This window comes from Ictalurus punctatus, chromosome 23, assembly GCF_001660625.3.
Source record: "Ictalurus punctatus breed USDA103 chromosome 23, Coco_2.0, whole genome shotgun sequence".
NCBI lineage: Eukaryota > Metazoa > Chordata > Actinopteri > Siluriformes > Ictaluridae > Ictalurus > Ictalurus punctatus.
Window position 1 is genome coordinate 17,852,323 of NC_030438.2, and position 21,816 is coordinate 17,874,138.

At 42.8% G+C, this 21,816-nt stretch overlaps 1 protein-coding gene across 2 annotated transcripts in view; it reads left to right on the forward strand.

Annotated features, from left to right (window-relative positions):
- The first annotated feature begins 6,095 nt into the window (after positions 1-6,095).
- LOC108256588 (raftlin) overlaps positions 6,096-21,816 on the forward strand; it is an 81,788-nt gene continuing 66,067 nt past the window's right edge. The window contains exons 1-2 of one of the 2 annotated variants that reach the window (XM_017453624.3): positions 6,096-7,029; positions 16,435-16,605. In XM_017453624.3, the coding sequence (XP_017309113.1) occupies positions 7,011-7,029; positions 16,435-16,605 (190 nt within the window). In that variant the 5' untranslated portion in view covers positions 6,096-7,010. The remainder of the gene's footprint in view (positions 7,030-16,434; positions 16,606-21,816) is intronic. The other variant, XM_017453623.3, reaches the window with a different exon arrangement.

Consider the following 21,816-nt stretch of genomic DNA (forward strand, 5'->3'; position numbering starts at 1 on the left):
TCAACTTCCGCAAACAAAGGCGAAATAAAGCGCAGAGAGTGTATCTATTATTTAAGATAGCTTGAGCGAGGGAGATTATGGGGTACATAATGTTCCAGGCAATGATAAACGAAAACAAAAAGGCATATAGCAGATAATGGGTCAGAAACGCTTGTGTGCACCGTGGACTAAGGACAAAGAAGAACAATGAGCCTCATATTTCAATATCAGAAATAATAACTAAATAAGAAGTACTACATCTATTACATAACTACATCTCTAAGACCACACAAAAGAAATATATATATATATATATATATATATAGTATTCTTATTTATTCTAGCTACAAAGCTGATGTGGCTAGGACGTCATTAATATCTAAGTCAACAACAACAGCAACAACAACACGAAAAAAAATCTATAAATACACACACCATCCACTTTATTAGGAACACCTGCACACTCATGCAGTTAACTACTTAACCGGTCACGTGGCAGAAGTGCGATGCATTAAATTATACAAAGACGGGTGAAGAGCTTCAGTTTATGTTCACACCAAACATCAGATTGAAGAAAAAGTCCGATCTCTGTGACTTTAACCGTGGCGTGGTTGTTGGTGCCATATGGGCTGGTTTGAGTATTTCAGAAACTCCTTTCATAAAGACATTGGACACATCCCAAAGTCAACATTCGACTCATAGTGCCAATATGTGTTATAAGAAAGGATTTCAAATGCGCTGGTCTGTTGAACGATTCATCTTTTAACAACGCTCTATTCATTTTCGACTTTCCGAATCCTGTCTGTGTCTGTGTTAAATCGATGCATCATCTGACAAAAGCCACGGTGGCAATGTTACAGTTGATTACATGTTCCGTCACTGAGTTTTGGTGTCGAAAGAGAAATCAATTCAAGAATCAAACTCGTCACAATGCGAACAAAGAGCATTCACTTGGACGCAGATATGCTAATATTACAGACGGCAACCAATCCCGGCTTTTCTTCGATTATCATATAAACGGGCGTTCTGTCTTTTCAAGGTCGACAGTTAATCCTCACTTCAAATCCCCGGCAGAAATGACGTGTTCTTATAGAAAAAAAAAAAATCTTCATCCTTGAGCCGTACAGCGCGTACTTACAGGCCGGCAGCATGCCTTACCTCGCTTAACACTGTAAAGCTAAAAGCTTTGACTTCATGACATGATCACAATAGACTGTTTGCACAAAAACGATCAATAGATTACACACCTGATCCATATTCCTTTAAATTTAACTCCTGGATATTGAAGGATGACATGCAGTGCTTTTCCTTTTTACTGGATTTTGATTCGACAGGGCCAAGATACACATTTGTTTCACAGCCACGGCTGACTGATGGACATCACAGCTCTTTCTACTGATTCAAATCTTCAGGATGTCTAAAAAAAAAAAAAAAGTCAGGAACCATTGGAAGAATGTTGAGCAAATGTTCCGATCCGGATATCGAGTGCTGTGGATCAAGTGCTCTTGGGATTTGTACATGTAACAGTCTCATTACATAAGACACAAAAAAAAAATCCAGTAAGTGGTCCGTCTTGCCAGAGCCGTATCTCAATGCAGTTCTCGCCTGGTTTCCCACTCAAGCTACGCAGGGTTGAGCATGGCCAGTATCTGGATTGGGAGACCTCCTGGGGAAAACGAAGGTTGTTGATGGAAGTGGTATTAGTAAAGCCAGCAGAGGGCGCTCACCCTGTGGTCTGTGTGGGGCGTAACGCCCCAGTATAGTGATGGACACAGGGGCAGTGGTGGTTTGGCGGTTAAGGCTCTGGGTTACTGATCGGAAGGTCGGGGGATCAGGCCCTAGAACCGCTAAGCTGCCACTGTTGGACCCTTGAGCAAGGCCCTTAACCCTCTCTGCTCCAGGGGCACTGTATCATGGCTGCCCCTGCACTCTGACCCCAGCTTCCTAACATGCTGGGGTATGTGAAGAAAAGAATTTCGCTGTACAGTAATGTATATGTGATAAATAAAGACTCATTATACTGTAACAACAGCACCGTCTTGCGGATGAGATGTTAAACCGAGGTCCTGACTCTCTGTGGTCATTAAAAATCCCAGGACACTTATCGTAAAAGAGTAAGGGTATAACCCCGGTGTCCTGGCGAAATTCCCCCATTGGCCATTCCTTCCCTGGTCCTAAAACATGCGGTGTAGGCTGATTGGCATTTCCAAATTGTCCGTAGCGTGTGAGTGTGTGTGATTGTGCCCTGCGTTGGGTTGGCACCCCTTCCGGGGTGTCCCCCGCCATGTACCCCAAGTTCCCAGGTTCTCCTGCAACCCTGTGTAGGATAAGGTATGGAAAATGGATGGATTTCAAGAAGGCCATCGATGCATTTCTTTGCCGCTCTAGCTGACGTGAACGAATGCTTATCTTCAGTTATCATAACGAGCGTTCAACTTCTCCACTTCGGTAGGCAGAAATATCTGAGAGCATATAGCAATGATATCCAAAGGATGCGAGTTGTACAACTGAATTTTATGCGTCATCTGAGTCAAGAATGGATCCATGCCCATTTCCCTGGGATGTTTAAAATCTTTTCCCATGCTTTTGATCTACTCGCTCAGCTCTCAGCGGCCGATCTTTTATTGTTACTTTAGCCTCCTCGTTCTTTTTAAACTTTGCCTCTTTAATTAACATCGGCGCTACCCCAGTGGCTCCAGGATCTAAGCCAGGGTCATCTGAATCACCATCAGAAGATGACGAATCGCGAGACCATGTTTTTTTTATTGGTCTTTAAGGCAGTTAAGAGATGGATACATCTTCTTTGCCTTACGCAAAGGCAATGTCTGTTTTTCCAAAACCTCAATCTTGGCTTGGAGAGAGTTCATGAAGTGTTGAGACTGCTCAAGTGTTTGTTTGTTTTTTTGTGCAGAGATAGCAGAGCGTTTACGGTTAGCGCATTCCTGCACCGGCTTCATCTCATCGCTCGCACTCTTTTTCTTATCCCTCTCTTGTATTAGGAAAGCATGCCAATAACAATGCCTGACCACCTACACCTCCACTCAAGGTCTTTACTCTTGGTGCATTTATCCAAAGCAGAAAAACATTGCTCTCTACTCCACTCTGTTTGCTCTGAAATACCGAGCTCTTTACATAACTTCGCCTTTTTCTTTTCACACAACTTATCTTAACATTTGCCCTAAACTCCCTCTCAAAACTGAGATTATCAGCAAAAGGCGAGGATGACTCACAAACTGGTTAGGAAGACTCTCCAACACTCTTAGGATCCTGATTACAAACACTGCTACGTGAACAGAAGAAGACATGAGGTTCCGCACCTGTTAGCCAAGAACAGGAATACAAAGCTACAGTAGGCACTGGGACTGGACAATTAAAGACCGGACAAAAAGGACTCTGGACTTTTTCAAATCGTCAACTGTAAAAATACTCCAATCAGTTAACTGAAGCTCTTGATCGATGTCAGATTTATCCAAAATACTTTTCAGGGGGTACAGCTGGTAGCGCTGCCACTTCAAAGCTCGAGGGTCACCAGTTCAATCCTGAGCTCGGGTGGAGCTTTGCATGTTCTCCCCATGCCCGTGTGGGTTTCTTCTAGGTTCTCCTGTTTCCTTCTACCTCCCAGAAACATGTCAGAAGGTTGATTGGTGACCATAAATTGTTCCTAGGTGTGAATGTGTGCATGGTGGTGTCCCGTGCAGGGTTTTTGTTTCTTTTGGGATAAGCTCCAGATCCACTGTAAACCTGACCAGGATAAAGCGCTTACTGCAGATGTATAAATAAAAGAATGCAGCCTACTATTGAAGAAAAAAAAAAAGCAAAAGAAACATTCTTTTAGTGACATTTTCCGTGTAAAAGCTCCCGAACAAATACTCTAATGTCTCACACATGTCAGCTTGTCTTTGGAATTGGTCTTGATGTTTTATATCTATTCAAGAATTTCATCACTTTACAGCCTCGAATCACTATTATGATGGCAGAATCAGACTCCTTAAAGACCTTAAACACTGTTAAACACTAGGGGGCAGTGTGGCATCAGGCTTTCTTGCATGTACATCCTAGACTCCAGTACGTATGGGGAAAATCCCATTATTTTCATGAACCATTCCAAATCCACTCCAATTTGCAGCCGACTCCATTTGTAATTCATTTATTAAAAATGGAATCCAGTCATCTTCATTGTTCTAATCTGGAGTTCACCAATGTATTTCATCTTCTCATCCAGGGTTGGCATTTATTCATGTCACCTCATTAATCACCATGCCATACACCTCCAACCAAACCCAACCTGCAGGAATACATACTAAAGTACAGTAGTAATGCCTTAGTGCATAACTTACTGATTGAGAAATTGTAACAAAGCACTGACACTGGAGACTCCTTCCAAAAATGTTCAATAAATGTCTCCAAGCTTCGCCGGATCGATCTTAGATTAAGTGGAGCAAGTCCCTGTGAATGAGTTACTATAGATACGAACACTTGATTTGAATTTCAGCTGGAATTGAATTGAATTGAATTACTCTCAGAGCTGCTGTTATAGAAAATGTATCCACCTTCTGACCAATCAGATTCGAGAATTCAACAACGCACTGATATAAACGAGTTTTACTTGAACTGGCTCGGTTTGTTTGTTTTTTATATTCCTGTAAGTCGGCACACTCCCTTTGGTCATACATGTTCTCCCATCTCTATTAGCATTGTCTTTAGCAAAATGGCCTCACAGAGCGTTACCGCTTCCAACTCTTTTTGCCCAGATAACATGGTAACTCATGCACGCTATCATAACATGCTAGCAAGCATTTCTTAATTAGCAAAACAAGCTATGTTTTTTGCTCCTCGATGGATTGTGGAATGATTAGCTGTAATTACTCTCTTGGAGATCATCACCCTCTCGTTATCCTCAGGCTTCAGTAAAGGACGAGTGCTAGTGCCAGATAATCATCGTGGCTTTCTGTTTAATTTACTAACGGTAGCACTTCTAGGTGTTTCAATCAAATTGTTTGGCTATTAGGGACACAAATACAGTCCAGCACACTAACACCACTGTGTCGCCATTTATTCACCTCGGTCAGATATTCTGCAAATTAGGGTCGATACCGTGTCATTGATAGTTACTGTGCAACATTGGACATTGACTTGTTTTCTTTTTCAGTTTAGAATTTCTATTTGTTTTGTACTTAAACAAGTTCCTTCCACAACTCGTGTGTGGAGTTTGCATGTTCTCCCCGTGCTGCGGGGGTTCCTCCGGGTACTCCGGTTTCCTCCCCCAGTCCAAAGACATGCATGGTAGGCTGATTGGCGAGTCCAAAGTGTCCATAGTGTATGAATGGGTGAGTGTACCCTGCGATGGATTGGCACCCTGTCCAGGGTGTACCCCGCCTCGTGCCTGATTCTCCCTGGGATGGGCTCCAGGTTCCCCCGTGACCCTGAAGAAGGATAAGCGGTTTAGAAGATGGATGGAACATCCTGGGTGATCGAGGTGAGAATACACCCTGGGTTCCTTACAGTTCACCATGCACACATATTCACACACTCATACATACCTAGGAGTAATTCGAGTCACCAAACCACCGAGGTTTCTGCACCGTAGGAGGAAACTGGAGAACCCAGAGAAACCCCAGACACACAGAGAGAAAATACGAAACGCTGTACGTACGGACAGTAATTTGAGATCTGGATTGAACTGGGAACACTGGAGCCATGCCGCAATACTCCACGTGTACCAACGATGATTTAAAAAAAAAAAAAAAAAATTCTGTCTATAGACTGTATGTAGACATCCGGCATCCGTATTCCTAATGGACAAACGGACCTTTTTCAGACCTTTAATAACCCAAAAGAAGAACAATCCTTTCAGTGATCTGATTTGAGGAGAAATGGTTGAATTGGTAGGTCTTATTTCAAGCCTAAACTACCAACAGTGCAACGTCTGAGTCAAATACACCATTTAGCCATTCGTAACAACCTCCTCTCAGTGATTGATCTGAATAATAGATACAGGGGTCTCGTGTGGGGCTTATAAAAAATGCATTTTAGCAAAGAAGTGCTACTGTAAACAATCCCACGCCCACCCACCGCCATCCGAGAGCCCCGGTCATTCTGTGTCTTTGTGATGTGTGCAGACTTCTACTGGAAGACTGTGCATGCTTGCGTGTATGTCATTCACGTCGAGAACTTCCTGTAGCGTGGTGCGTGATCTCAGAACGTCGAACCTATCTACCGACGATGTTTTCTTGCCCCGGGTTTGTCTATTCCGGGTCCTCTTGTTTCAAACGATTCCCAAAATTCCTCATTAAAATCCCCACCTCTCTTCTCTCCGCTCCTCTCTCAGGCATTTCCCTCCTGTCTCCCCTCTTCTCCATCTCCTCCCTCCTTCTCTCTCTCTCTCTCGCTCTCTCACCCAGTGCCTCCTCCTCAGATGTATTCTTCAGTCAGTGGGCTGGAACTGCAGCGGCTGCTGGAGGAGGCCAGACTAAGAGAGAGAGATAGAGAGAGTGGAAAGAGAGCGGGTGGAGGGGCTGAGCAGAGCCTGGGTCAGCGTGGTCTGTCATCTTAGACAATCTAATAGCGAGCAAGCAAACGAGAGCGAGTGTGTGTATGTGTGTGCGTGCGTGCGTGCGCGCGCGTGTGTGTGTGTGTGAGAGAGAGAGAGAGCGAGCGAGAGAGAGAGAGGGAGCGCAGCACGAGCAGGAGGTAGAGATGTCAGAGGATGTGGTTTTCCTGAGCTTGCAGAACACAGCGCAGGCATAGTTTGAGCATGACCTCAACGCAGGCACGCAAAGTGAGCTCTTCGCGCTCCGCTTAGCCCTCCGCAGGACTGTAACCAGCGGGATTCGGAGAAAACAGAGCCGCACGAAAAAGTGCTCTCGGAAGAACGGATCACGGACCCGTCGCACCTCTGGAGCTCCAGGACTTCACGCAGGAATTTGGGAATTTTGTGCACACGCTAGTTCGCATCCTTCTCTTGCTTCATAACGTTTATGAACTTGGCAGAGAAGACCTTCTCTGATCATTGAGACTTCACGCACCTGTGGATGCGCAACGGCCGAGCGGGTAAGATCTCAGCCTACAGTCTATACCGGATGTTTCTCAGACTTCTCAGAGACTCGGTTAAAGTTCAGATGGTTCAGATATATATATTTTTTTCCTTCTGAAATCATTATGCCTTCTCACTGCTTAACAGTGAACGTCCTACAGATTTAATACAGCGTTGTGATTCGGTTTAAACGACTAATCCTGTGTACCAGGTCCGTGTCTAAACAATATCAACAGAAGTGGTCATTAATCTCTAAAGTTCTCCCCAGGCTTAATCCAGGTAGGTGTGTGCACACGTGCAAGTGTGTCTATAAGAGAATCAAATGGGGCGATGATTCAAAAAATGTTGTTGTTTTTTTTTAAATGATTCATTCACAAACACTTTATTACACTCAGGCGGAAATGACCCAGAGGTGCCCTTTAATATCGTTCTCAAAAATGAATATTCGATTCAATCCAACCCACACACTTCCAGTCATTTCAAGACTGCCAATCGTTTTTAATCCGGTTTAATTCAGATTGAATTAATGATCTGTTTAGGGTTGAGACGATTCAGAAGACGCTTGATAAAGTGCTCGATAAAGGCCATATCGGTGTTGATGATCAGTCATGGCAAGCCACAAGCCTCATAACTTACCACACACACACACATACAAAAACACACACACACACACACACACACACCCCTCCATAACCCTCTCACAGACCAGCGACTCAGTTCTCGGCGAGTCACATGAGCAAAGTGTGATCTGGACGGCGGCTCTGAGACTCGACTGCTCTTCTTTTAGCACTTCTGAAACAAGCCGTTCATGTCGAATCTGCCCTTGTTACTACCGAGAGAATGGAGGTCAAGGGTATTTCGGAAAAGACGAGAGGGCGAATAAGGGTAAGATGGAAACAGAGAGGGAGAGAGAGCGAGCGAGAGAGAGAGAGAGAGAATGTGGGCATGTGGAAGGAAAGAGAGGAAAGGGCAGAAGAGGGCAAACTGTCATTAATCAGTTCCAGCAGCTGCCTGTGAGGCAGGCTGTGTCCGGTCGTGCTGGGGTCTCAGGAACGCAGCACAGCCGAGCTTTTTCTCACTGTAACATCATGAGCGCCTGCTGTCAGATCTTTAAACTCTGAAATGATGATCCTTCAGGAAGCATGGTGTGTCTGAGTGTTGCTCTTCCAGACTCCATAAAGTCTTGTCACTCGTCTCCAGCTCCAATCTTCTCCATCATCCCACATAGCCGTCATTCTACCAGCGATATAAAATACAGTCGTAAACCTGAAAAAAATGCTGATCACAAGCGTTTCCTGCAACAACCCTAAGTTATGTCGATTTAGCAATACTTCCATTCACGCATTCGTCTTCATCATAACCGCTTCATCCTGATCGCCTCTGACGCAGCGACACCGTACCCGTTTGATTCGTGCTTTAAATGATACCAGAAAACGATGCTAGCGTGTCCGCGTCCGCAACCGTCTCAGGTTACTCGGAGAAGCGTTATTGAAGTTATCTGCATTCTTTAGGAGAACCGTACTACCATTCTTTTTTGCTTACGTATACATCTTTAGTACTTCTAGCATACTAGATATACTTTCCCCCTGGAAATTGTCGGCTTTTCTGACATCTTTGTACAAACTCACAAGGAAAATGAGCTTTTCCACGGTTGTACCCGTACCTAATATACAGGTTTAAATCAAGGTCAATATAATCCGTTTAAGGTCTATATTCGGGTTGCAGCCATATTCCGAATACGATGTCTATATGTGTACAGGCATTGGAATATTCCTGTATACATGGTTGTTGTAAGTATGCCCGAGTTGCCGTTCCTAAATACTTAGCCACCAGCTAAGCATGTGTTGCTACCCACAATTCCTTGCAGGCTGAGCATTCGCATATATCTCCTTTCAGTGGATTTTCTGAATAAGGTGCAATATGCAGGCATATTCCAGTTATGGGAATCAGAATATGGTCTTAATCTGAATCGGGCGATCAGACCGTGGCGTTTACATGCCTCGGTACTAATCAGAATATTGGCAGATTCGGATTGATCGGAATATCGAGGTGCATGTAAACGTAGTCGTCGTGTACTTTGTACAGTGTATTAAAAAGAGCCCAAAAGTTCTTTTCAAAAAGCAAAAATGGCCGTTCATTTAGATTCCGGCTTTAGCGCACGTACGTAGGTGATGATATAAACCCGTCAGAGCTGCTGCTTAAAGAAAATCGATTTATACATAATCTACGGCCAGGTCAGATCGGAGATTTCTCATCCGTCATCTCATCTGACGTGCTCACGACGGCAGCTCGGATTCCCTGTACTGCCTCGCGTGCGCGCTGTTTATCGATTTTCCCACAATTAACGTTCTTACAAGATCTGATCCGATGAATCAGCTCGTGTACCGGTTTGACTGTTCGCCATAATGGGCAAGACAAACTCTTCTGACAGTCCTGAAGGCAATAAAAACCCATTAGCTGTCTGTTCTGTTCTGTTCTGTCTGTCTGTCTGTCTCTAGCTAACAGCAGTGTTTGGGGTTCATACTGATGAGTCATGAGTGTGTACGTTCATTAAAAGTCTGACGAGTTTGCTCATTAAATCCAGACGTCGGTACCTACGAGCTGGCAGATGTCGCTGCTTTTGAAGGTGCGTGATTAATGGATCCCATGAACGCTTCAATATTTTGATAACCCGATAAGAACCGAGAATCCTCTTGCAACCAATTAAGTTTAATTGAGCTAATTAGGACGGCTTGGCGCATCTGAAATGCAATTACGCCATACTGTGTGGAGAAGTGACTTTGAAATGACTGACACCTTTTCCTTTTTCTTCAAGTGTATACTGTAGGGTTTTGGGTTGTGTTTTTTTTTTTTTTTCTTTCTCTTTCGCCACCCTTGTCTTGGCGAGAGCTCTCGCGGCCCATGTAATTAGGGCAGCGGTTCTCCCGCGGCGTTTCCTCCTCACCCGAGGCACGCGCTCCAGCAGAAAATGAAGTTGACTCTCTTCTTACGAGGAGGACTGCAAATCAGAATGCCTTGCAAAGAAAAAAAAAAGAAAGAAAGAAGGAAAGTCGGCTTAGCTGGGTGCTTTGACGGAAGATGAATGGCAATTTCTGCTCCTTGCCGCTACACCCTGCCACTTTGAATGGATTACGCTCTCGTAGTTCAAGCGAAGATTAGCTTCCTCTCTTTCCCGATGTTCTGACTGGGGCCCTGGGCACAAACCTTGCCACTTTGTCATGAGACAGAATATTAAAAGGCAATCTGAGCAAAAGGTGTCAGGAAGCCGTGGGCCCGCAGTCGTTTAGCAGGCCACTGACGGTTAAGCAGGAAAAAGAAAGAAGCACCTCAGATATTTCTTCAAGATGAATCGATTCGTTTTGTTAATGGGCGGTGAAGGTAATTGCGGCCGTATCGATCCGGTAATGTTCAAGAAGGAGATGTCAATATCCTGTTCGAGGGAGGAAAACGAACTTGGCCTCCACGTGCCCTAATAAAGAACCCGACTAGGAACAAATTTAGATCGTGCCATGATTATTCCACTGGAATGTTCACATGCTGCTTCGGGGGGGAAAAAAAAAAAAAAAAAAAACTCTGTGTGGTCTTCATTATTTATTGAGTTATTTACTCACTTTTATAGACTTTGTTCCATGCCCGTAACACCTGTTTCTGCCCCCAGAATATGCCGGCAAAGGCGCAAGCTGAATTAAGGAAATGATTTGTCTGGCTAAATCTAAATTAGAAAAGGAGAGAAGAGAGATAGGGAGAAGGGGGGGGGGGATAAAACAGAGACGGGGTGAGCAAGAGAGAGATATATTGTCGTCTTTTATTCTGCCTTGTATGAAATGGTTGTCAAGGGGCCGGTTCCCATGGCAATCCCATCGGCCGGGGCCGGGCTCCCAGCGTGGTCATGGCCAGGTCTGGAGACGCTGAGCAGATGGATTTTTGTCTCTTGTTCCTTTGAATGTTGGTTAAAGACATAGAAATGTCTGATTTTTTTCCCAAAGAAAATGGCGATATTGTTTCCGGGCGAAGGAGCAGCATGGAGCCCACACCGACAGAGAAAAATCTGTTTGCTTTACTCTTTATAGTATCCATACGCCAATATAGATTGAATTGAAATGCATGCAAACACAGTATGGTTAGAAAAAAATGAATGAATCAGCTGTCATGAAATGATAGTCTGCGATCTGTAAATTATTTAACAACACTGGCTTCAGGCATTTCCAAACCATATACTTACTGTAGCAGAACCAAAAACCCTGGCTTAGTGGTTAACACATTTCCCCCTTCACCTCCGCGATTTGGGGCTTGAATCCCGCCTCCGACCCTGTGAGCATGGAGTTCGCATGTTCTCCCCGTGCTTCCAGGGTTTCCTCCAGGTACTCCGGTCTCCAGGCTGACTGGCATTTCCAAATATTGTGCCTTGCGATGGGATGGCACCCCATCCGTTACTCTCTGGTCAGATTAGCAAACTATGGGCACGTTGTTTTGTCGTAGCAGAAAGTCGACGACAGAAACAGAACGTTTAAAGACCGCAGGAGAGAGACGTCTGCATGTATACGCGTTTTGCCGCGTCGGATTTCAAAACGTACATTTGTTCAGAGACCATGGTGCCAGTCAAAAAAAAAAAACAAACAAAAAAACTCATCAGTATAGATTTCTCTCATAAACATTATTCAAATGTGTACAACAATATTTGCTTATTTATAAGCGCCACAGAGCTTTCTACTCCTGAATTGGTCCAGGTTGAAATTATTTTTAGGCCAACTTGTTTTTCAATCCATTTAATTCATGCAACAGTCAAATCTCAGAACCCCCAGTCCCCTTACCCACCCACCCACCCACCCACCCACCCATCCCCCGAACCCCTCCCCTCAGGCACCTTGATAACCACTAGCCGATGATATTCCACTGCAGCTACGTCTTTCCCATTACTCTCCCACCTCCTTATCTGTTCTTTCGGCCGATTTCAGGCTCACGGATGCGACATTTGACCTCGTATTGACTTGCGAAGTGTCTCGTCGCCTAGAAAAGCTTAGCACCAAAAAGTCCTTCACTGTAGAGATCACATGCCTTTGAAATAATGCAAATAGGAACTGAGAGTTAAATACAGGCCTGCATGGGAAATATAAAAGTTTGTTTTTTTTTTCCCTGAGGGCACAGATTTTTACCGCCTAACTTTCTGTTAGAGGTTTCGAGTCCTGTTTTTCTCATCACACACACACACAATGCTCCCGCCCAGGTGAGGAGGGTCATGCAGGAAGCGCAGGAAGGAAGCAAGAAGTCCAAACAGGGCATCACAGAGAGAGGCTTCCCTACTGATCGGACAAAAATACGGGGCAGGAAGCTGCACCTTGGCGTTCTTTGTCACTTAACAAGAATAAAGGTCACTCACGCTTGTCGTTTTTTTGTTTGTTTGGTTTTTTTTTTAGAGTCTTCAGTGTGTATCATGTCTAATCACTGCTCTGTGTAATTAAACGCTGTCCTTTCCAGACACATGGAATTAGCTATTCTGCACCAGTTCGGCAAAAACAATCCGGATAGTGAGAACCGACTGACTAGGGACGTCCACGGAAGTCCAGCACCACTTCAATCGGCTTATAACTACATGTTATTGGTACACTAATTGTAACGTAGGCTCTGATCTGCTGCCTAATGATTGATACTTTTCCCATCCATATTAATCGTGATACCCAGAGCAGACATCTTGACTCGGGCACACTTCATTACACCCATATCCCAGTGAGCCGTGTCTACGTGTCCTTACACGTTCAGAAACTTAAAATCTGTACGTTTCCCTACACGTATCTCTCCACCAACCCTTTTTTTTTTTTTTTTTTTTCTTCATGCATGCTAATTCTGTTTACAGGATTGTGAGAACCCATGAGAGTGTCTTGTGGTACAATTGTAACACCTGTTAGAAACATAAAGCGCCTTGCTCTTCCGAGGCGTCTCGGACTGTTAAGAGCAGTGAAACGTGGCGCACACCAATTTCCCTGCTCGTATACGGATAAGGACGAATTGCAGTCGATGCGGAGAGCTCCTAAAGACGTTATCCTTCTATTTTTTCTTTTTCTTTTTTTTCTTTTTCAATCGTAGAATAAGTCATAGAGTGGTCGCCGTATATCATTATCATGATACCATAGTAATCGTGGATACTGCAATAAGTATAACCCGAAGAAAAAAAAATGGAATAAAAACAAAACAAAATGAGCTCTGCGTCGTCAAATCGAATTACAGAACATGCGCTAATTACCGGGATTAATACTTAATTACTTGAATATGAATTAATGACTTGTTAAGGCACGTATCGATCGGGAACCGATGAAGAGCTAACCTTAACGACGACACGACACGAGTGTTATGAATCCACGCGTGAATAACGACCACCTTAAGTACATGTTAGTACATGTTTGTTAGTCAACGTATTAATTAACATGCAGGAGTAAACCAAATCAGACGTGCTCTAGAAGAAAGAATACGGACGAAACGTGCATCGATTCAAATTGTTTAGACGACTCGCCATATGCAGCTGCGTACGCAAACACCACTGGATGATATTCGTTCTTAGAGAGGACGTCTGATTTAGTTTCCTCCTTGACTTTGTATGTTACGCGCAAAGTAGGAATCCTGTCAAATCCGACACGTGCTCCCCGAAACTCAGGTGTCACTTCAGTTCGATATTAACCCTTAATATTCCAGTCCTCATCAGATCTGTCATGATTTTCTTTCCTTTCGTCGAAAGTCTGTTAACGCCGCTGCTTAGAACGTAGCACCGGACGAACTTATCGACGGATTTCTTTCTTTTTTTGAATCTTTTCCTTTAAAAAGGGCAAAGTAGCGATGCTAGAGTACAAATGCGTTCCGGAAGATGCTTTAATTTGGAGAAGAACAACGTCAAACGCTCAGTTACATCAGAGCGAAGCAGGGTGTCGTACCGTAGACGGAAGTGGGCATACGGTAAAGTTTTGAAATCCCCAAAAGGCGTTTTCGTTCTTTCTTTCTTTCTTCTTCTTCTTCTTTTTCTCCCACTGTCAAGGGAGCGGACTGCTTACCGAGTGCACACTCTTCTGTTCCGCTGTCAGTCTCCGCCGTGCATGGGGAGTTCGACTCCGGAGGATAAAGAGCTGCTGAGAATTTCAGCGATTCGATCGTGACTCTCGGATGAAATCGTCTGAAAACATCTCCGACTCCAATCCTGAGCGATCCGAAAAATACACAGTCTTTCCCTCCCGTCACTTTCGTTCAGGTCCATCTGAATCTGAAGGTCCTCCGAGAGAGCCGTGCCGGACCGCTCTACATATCAGAACCCTGTGTTTTTACGAGGCTCCTCTTTGTTCCTCGTAATCCGTCTCTGATGCCTTGATCTGTTTTCTTTTTCAGAGGAGCTTTTGAGTGCTGCAAGTCCTCAGCGCCACTTTAAGAGATATTACTGTTGAGAGAATTTAGATTTTCATTTCCACTCTCTCTCTCTCTCTCTCTCTCTCTCTCTCTCTCTATGACTGTCTCTGCTTCTTGCTTCATGAAGAAGGAAAACTGAAATCTTGCTTGGAGGGATGTGACAGAGCAAATAGAATAATAAAAAAAACGCAGAAAGGAAGAAATTATACTTCAGGATGAAACATGGTTGATTATTCACCCGAGAGACGCGCGACTGGAAATTTCCTTAGCGTCCTACTAGTGCACATTCGCGCCTCATTTCGTTTGTTCGGGTGGCGGCCCATAGTTCAGACATGATCGCTGAACGCAAAACATCATTATCCCGACGGCTAATGAAACGCATCTATTCGTCCGCGCTTTGCCGAAAGCGTCATTTCTCACGCCGGAGCTCGTGAATGAGCCGAGATCGTCGCCGAGGCCCTAATTAAACTCAGCGCCTGGCCTCGTCTCGCGTTCCCTCGACGCCCCGAAGAACAAAGCAGCCTCCTGATTTACCGTGATTGATTCACACCTTTGCATTCGCACCGTTCACCTCGTTACGTGCCATTTTTCCTCCCTCGCCGGCCTCCCAGATTAGCCGGCCACCGTAAAAAAAACCACACGACGTAATTAGAAGCGAACATAATAAAGTGCACCTCGCATCGGTCGCTCCCCCACCGTTTAATCAGCCGTCGCGCTGCTGTCGGATCAGATTTGTGTGACGGGGTAGACGCGAAGGTCCAGCTTTCTCACCTGTTAGAGGAACCAATAGCTTATTTACTTCATTTCATTATTTATTTAACAGCCGTCAGAAGTCATTAGGTGGACTTTTACGGGATTTGTGCTATTCCTGAGCACAAATACAAAGTGTGAGAACATACCATAATAGTCTAGGATGTCAGTGAAAGTGTAAGAATATATATATATATATATATGAATGTATAATATTTTCATGACGTGGATATTTTTCTCCTCTATGGACCAGTGTGTAACTTTTTCTGAATTGACGCTCAAGGCTTAAGCTATGTTTAACCCTGTTACAGTTACCATAGCTGGCTAGCTAAACACTTTTAATAGAAGGCAAGCCGACTAGCATTGCACTAAGAGTCACTAGATACAGATTCCTAAATACATAGCTGTGTTTGAGCTGTTGGCTGGCTAGCAAACTTTTCCATAAATATAGCTAGCTATATAACTACTGTTAAACTGACATGCTGTCAGGTCAATGGAGTAACTAGACACAGATGTCTAAATACCCAGCTGTGTTTAAGCTATAAAATACTGTAAGCTAATGTTACACAGAGATATACAGTTTCAATGGATTTCTGGATCAATGGACTTCCACACTGTAAATTGGAGAGATTCCAAGGGTGGGGAATATATATATATATATATATATATATATATATATATATATATATATATATATATATATATATATATATATATATATATTTTTTCCACGTCAAGTCACGCAAATTATATCGCCTCATCTGTATACAGATGTACAATGGGGGGAAGTTTCAAGCCTCCAGGACTTAAGTACAACATCCAAGACTATATCTAGGGTTTGAATGCAGGATTAAAGTGCAAATACTATGCCAAGAGGACAATGTAAGTCAATATAAGTCAAGTACAAAGCATTGAGTTTGGGTTTGAGTTATTGTCCAGTAAAGTGTAAAAACAGATTTAGCCTTTGTTCTTGCATAATGGTAGGGGGAGTCGTTTTTGAGGTTTGTTGAGTATTTGTTGAGAAAACTGCAATAAATGAACATCTGTGAGAAGACTAAACCTGCAGAAGAATTAACGCGAGGGATGTTATCTCAACATCTGTTGGTATTTATAGATTTCTAAAGAATGGTTAGTTCAGGTTTCACTTCCTATACGAAACAGGTCTGAGAATAGAATAACAACAACAAAAAAAAAAAAAAACAACCATAAGAACGCGGTTAACACGGTTTAACTCCTGTGAACACGCTCCACAAAGCTTCACCAGCTTTTTTTTCCCTGTCTCATTTCAGGAGCAACGGGCACTCTGACAGCAGAGATGGGTTGTGGGCTGAGGAAGATCCGTCAGACAGACGACAGCAGTCCTGGGAAGATCTACTCAACCCTCAAGAGACCGCAAGTGGAGACCAAGATCGGAGTGGCCTACACTTACTGCCACGTTGACTTCCTGGTTGGAAAAGAAGGTAAGTCAGTAGATCCATCTTCTAGCATGTCAATATGGACAGATATGATCACAAGGAAAAAGCCGGTGAGCAAAGACATGTTTATGGGATGTCTACATTATATCCAGAGTGACCGTCTTTGGAAGACAGCTGTGCGGTAATATGCAAGACGTCAAAAGGGGATTTAAGACCAGAACTGAATTAAGTTGGACCAAAAGCTTTTATCCTACTGAGGCTATCTTTTTGCAAATATTATGCTGTGTTTAACAGTTTAACAGTTTAACCAACACTATTGGGGGGGGGGGGGGGGGGGACAGTCAGTCTGTCTAAAAATGCCTAAAACCGCGCTAACTAAGTGTGATTTAATAATATAGAGAATGTCACGCTTTGATCAAGTTGGAAAATGGACGTAAGTCTAATCAATTCAGTTTGTAATCAGACACCGGCTGTTAAAACGTCTGCGATGCTCCTGCCCCACACTGAACTCTTTAAATGCTTTTTTAAAAAAAAAGTCCTTTAAAAAAAGGTAGAACTTTCCTTTTGGTTGAGATACATGCAACTGTGAAATGTATTTCAGTTCCAGAAAGTCTGTAGTTTTATTTGGAAGTAGAAAAACAAAATGTCACCTTGTGAAGGGATTTCCCACGCCACCACACGATACCACATTTTTCCCCCCAGATCGTCATACCAAAACCTTGATTATAAGCTAATGTTGATATTTATAGGATAACTGAAGTGGTTCTATGATAACAGTGTGTTCCTGTAGAGTACAGGTTCCTGTAGAACCCCTTGTCCAGCAAGTGTTTTCCTTGCTCTAATGCTGCTTTCACAACAAGTGGGAACTTGAAATTTTCCAACTCGGAACCTTCTTACTTCCCACATTAGACCGCTCATGCGAACTCAACAATCTTCCGTCATTGCTCACCAAATAAAAACCTGGAATTAAAGAGGTTTTTGGTTAGCACTTCATTTTAAATTTTTTTTATTAGAGTTGATTAGAGTGAGAATTGTTGTTAATAGAAAATGAGCAGTTTGATCAAAAATCTTTGCAGAAAGTGATACCACTCGGTATTTAGCGATTCTTTTTTGTTTATTTTTCGGTTTTGCTTACTTTCCGCTAGAAGTACCGCCATGTTGAAGTAACGTCATAGAATCGCAAAACTTTACAAGTAGGAATTAGGAGCTGGAGAGCCGTTCACTTGGATCTTTCCTACTGGGACGTGGATAAACTTCCCAGTTCCCACTTGGCAATTAAGAAGAAGAAGAAATAGCCTTCATTTGTCACATATACATTACAGCACAGTGAAATAATTTTCTTCGCATACCACAGCTTGTTGGGAAGCTGGGGTCAGAGTGGAGAGTCAGCCATGATACGGCATCCCTGGAGCAGATAGGGTTAAGGGCTTTGCTCAAGGGTCCAACAGTGGGAGCTGGGTTGTGCTGAAGCTTGAACCCCCAACCTCCTGATCAGAGCCTAAACCATTGATCCACGACCGCACACAGCATATCGCACCCACTCGAACTCAAGAAAGGCTGGTAATTAGCCGATTGGTTAAATCGAGTGTGTTCAAGCAGAGAAAACATTAAAACACCAACCCTCTTTCTGGAGATCTACCTTCCTGCAGGTTTCATCTCCAAACAAAATCTAACACACCTGTTTCAGTTGATCAAGGACTTCTTAAGGCAATGATTAGATGGTCAGGTGGGCATGATTATGGTTGGAGATAAAGTCTTCAGGGAGGTAGATGTCCAGGAACAGGGTTGGTGACCAATGATGTACAGGACTCCAGGACCAGAATTTGGAACTGATAATGATAAAAGAGGGTCCTTAATTCTTCGCCACACCTACTAGTCAACCGAGTCCGAGACCAACTTGTTAAACAGGTGGTCTCACGTGTCTCCTGCTTGGTTGGAATGAAAATCCGAGGACATGCCAACTCTTGAGAGTTTCCAGTGGAAAAAAGCTCTGGTCAAAATGCCTGATCTGGTTAAACAGAACAATACAATAAAATACGAGTGAACTTAATTATAGAGCGCCCGTTTACTCTGCTTGATTAGCTCTTTCAGACTCCGTTTCCCCATAAAGGGCTGCCACTCATCAAGACAATGAAGCACATATCACTTTGAATAACTGTTAAGATTGGATTAACACTGCAGTCATGCCGTGATCTGTCACATTCCCTCCATCTCGTTATTGCACTTCACCTCCGGTGCCATTATTTACACTCCCACCTGTGTGTACACCTGCCATCAGAAGGATCCTCGAAGTGTCAAGGGTTTTTAGGGCTCCATGTTTCATAAATATTGTTCAGATGGTTGGAAATTGATAGTGAATGAGAAGAAGATGACTATTGGGCTCAGTGGGATATTCTCTGATAAGTAGAAGATAAGGTAAGGACCTAAGAAAGGTTTTTTGTATATATATATATATATATATATATATATATATATATATATATATATATATATATATATATATATATATATATATATATGCCTGGTTTCCTCTATCTCATCCATATACTGTATAGTCATCAACTCCAAAATTATTGGCACCCTTCATGGTAAAATCGGCATTCATTCATTGTAAGAAATGCTTTATCCTGGTCAGGGTCAGGGTGGCTCAAGAGACTATCCCAGGAACACACCCAAAATGACAATACCGAGCCTCTTACTGAGTTCCTTGCGGAACATTTCCAACTGTTTTATATTCTTATGCTGCATTGGACTCTGGGTCGCAAATTCTAATTCCCAACCTCCGACCAGGAAAAGCCTTGAAAAGTTGAAATCCCTACTCGACCAATTACTACATACAATTCTGCACTCGGGTCTCCTTTAGTGAACAGTGGACTAGTTCAACAAACAGACTTCATATACAAACCGTAATGAACTTTCTTTTACCTTCACACGATCCGTCGTTACCCAGACGAGGACGGGTTCCCTTCCGAGTCCGGTTCCTCTCAAGGTTTCTTCCTCATATCGTCTCAGGGAGTTTTTCCTCACCACCGTCTCCACCGGCTCGCTCGATACGAATAAATCCACACACTTAAAATCTCTATCCTGTGTTTATACGTTTCTGTAAAGCTGCTTTGAGACGACGTCCGTTGTAAAAAGCGCCACGCACATAAAATTGAATTGAATTGAATTGAACTTATTTCTTTGAATGACATGCACAACTGTAATGAATATTTTCTAAAGCTCAAGAGTCAATGACTTGAAAGCAAGCAATCAAAAATCGATCAATAAATGAAGACAACATGAAACATTCAATTAGGACAAGAGTAGTGACAGCCTATAAAAGATACTGTGTGTTTACGGTAGCCGACACGCTACAGTGGCTGAGCGACATTACTGGAAGATTTGTCTCATGGTGTTCTTTTTAAGCTCTGTGAGCTTGGCCTTTTATGGAGTTTTGTAGGTGCGGCTAAATACAAATCAGCTGTGCCATGAACGCGCTTGGTAACGTTTGACTAATCAGCATTTACACGCCTAAATATGAAGAAAATCAAAAGTAAATCTACCAAGAAATTATTGTTCGGTTCGGTTCGTTCTACGACGATATTCGCACACAACTTTACGAAAACATTGATAAACGAGGGCCGTTTTGGGGGTATTGCTGATTTTATACCATTTCTATCGATGGGTACTATTAATTCTGGAGTTGATTGTACTTTATACGAATGAGGAACAATGGGAAACTTTAAAATATATGTAGATTATCTGAACACAGTCATGCGGTCGTGCCGTTTAAGATTTCTGGTGGAACCTAAAAGTCATTTCTTCAGAATATTTCCTTATGTTATGCTAACTGGAAGAGCATAATATAAGGTCATAGTATAACATAATAAGTGAGTGAAGCGTAAAAGCGGTGGTGGATAAAATCATTTAAAAAAAAACAAACAAACCTCCGCAATCATTCAGTCTTTCATTTGCAGCACCAGATAAGGAGTTGTGTATAAAAATGCAGACATTGCCACACAAACAGGAGCAAGTACTCGGTTCGGAATGTTTTTAATAACCTTCAAACAATTGGCATGAACCAAAATTCCTGCCAGGTTTCCTTCTGTTTTTGTAGACAAAAGAGTTGAAACTTCCTTTAAAACCTGTCAGACGTTCTACGCCGATCCAAGCCGGGTGCCTGATTAGAGTTCGTTCTATATCTGGATCTTTCTCTCATAAGGTATATTTGTTACTGTTAAGTTGACGCAAGGTGCTGGAAGGGGTGTTTATGTAGGTGTGTGGAGGTTCTGTGTGAAATCCCGAACCCCGCTGAACGTGAGGAGAATGGTGACGGAAAGCTCCGGAGGCTAAATATAACCGTCAGAGTGTTATTGTTCACAAAAGCAGGGTGTGATGAAACGTCTTAGCGAGTGGTGTGAGACGGCGCGCGTGTTAACAGTTCGGCCCAGAGATCACATTAATCCTGTATAGAGCTTTCAGATGAACACTGAACTCTATCTGGGGCTTAGAGGCTCTCTCGTGATCTCTCTCTCTCTCTCTCTCTCTCTCTCTCTCTCTAAAATACAATATCCTTCTGATGGTTGTCTGGATGTTCCATTATGTGTCAGAATAGCTAATATGCAAGAGTAAAGAAAACGATTTCTTTTAGATGATGTGCAGCTCATCTTTGTGAAATGAAACAAAAAGATTATTTTAGTGCACGCCTCATTCCTGTGGACGAGGAACACTCGGGAATGTAAACCAAATCTTATAAGAGTTCTTTTTTTTTTTTTTTTAAATTGTATTAAAGAATGATACATCGTTATTTTTTTTATTTGTTTATTGTTTCTTTTTTTGTGTGTGATGTGAACTTCCACGAAGTCATGCTGTAACAGCTATAAACAGTCAACCCCTCAGCCAAAAACTTAAAGAGTAGTGAAAACACTGACACTAGACACTCCTTCCGTGTCAAATAAACTTCACCTGACAGAAAGCTTCACAATATTATGGGGTTGTTATTGTATTATTGTTGTTGTTGTTGTTGTTGTTGTTAAGGTTGTTGTTATTATTATTATTATTATTATTATTAGGGGGCCGAGCACTGAAGGTTTGTAGGCACCCTATTGTTATTCTACCTTTTTCTCCTCCTCCTCTTCTTCTTCTTCTTCTTCTTCTTCTTCTTCTTCTTCTTCTTCTTTCTTCTTCTTCTTCTTCTTCTTATTATTATTATTATTACATTTGCATTTATGGCATTTGGCAGACGCCCTTATCCAGAGCGACTTACACATATCT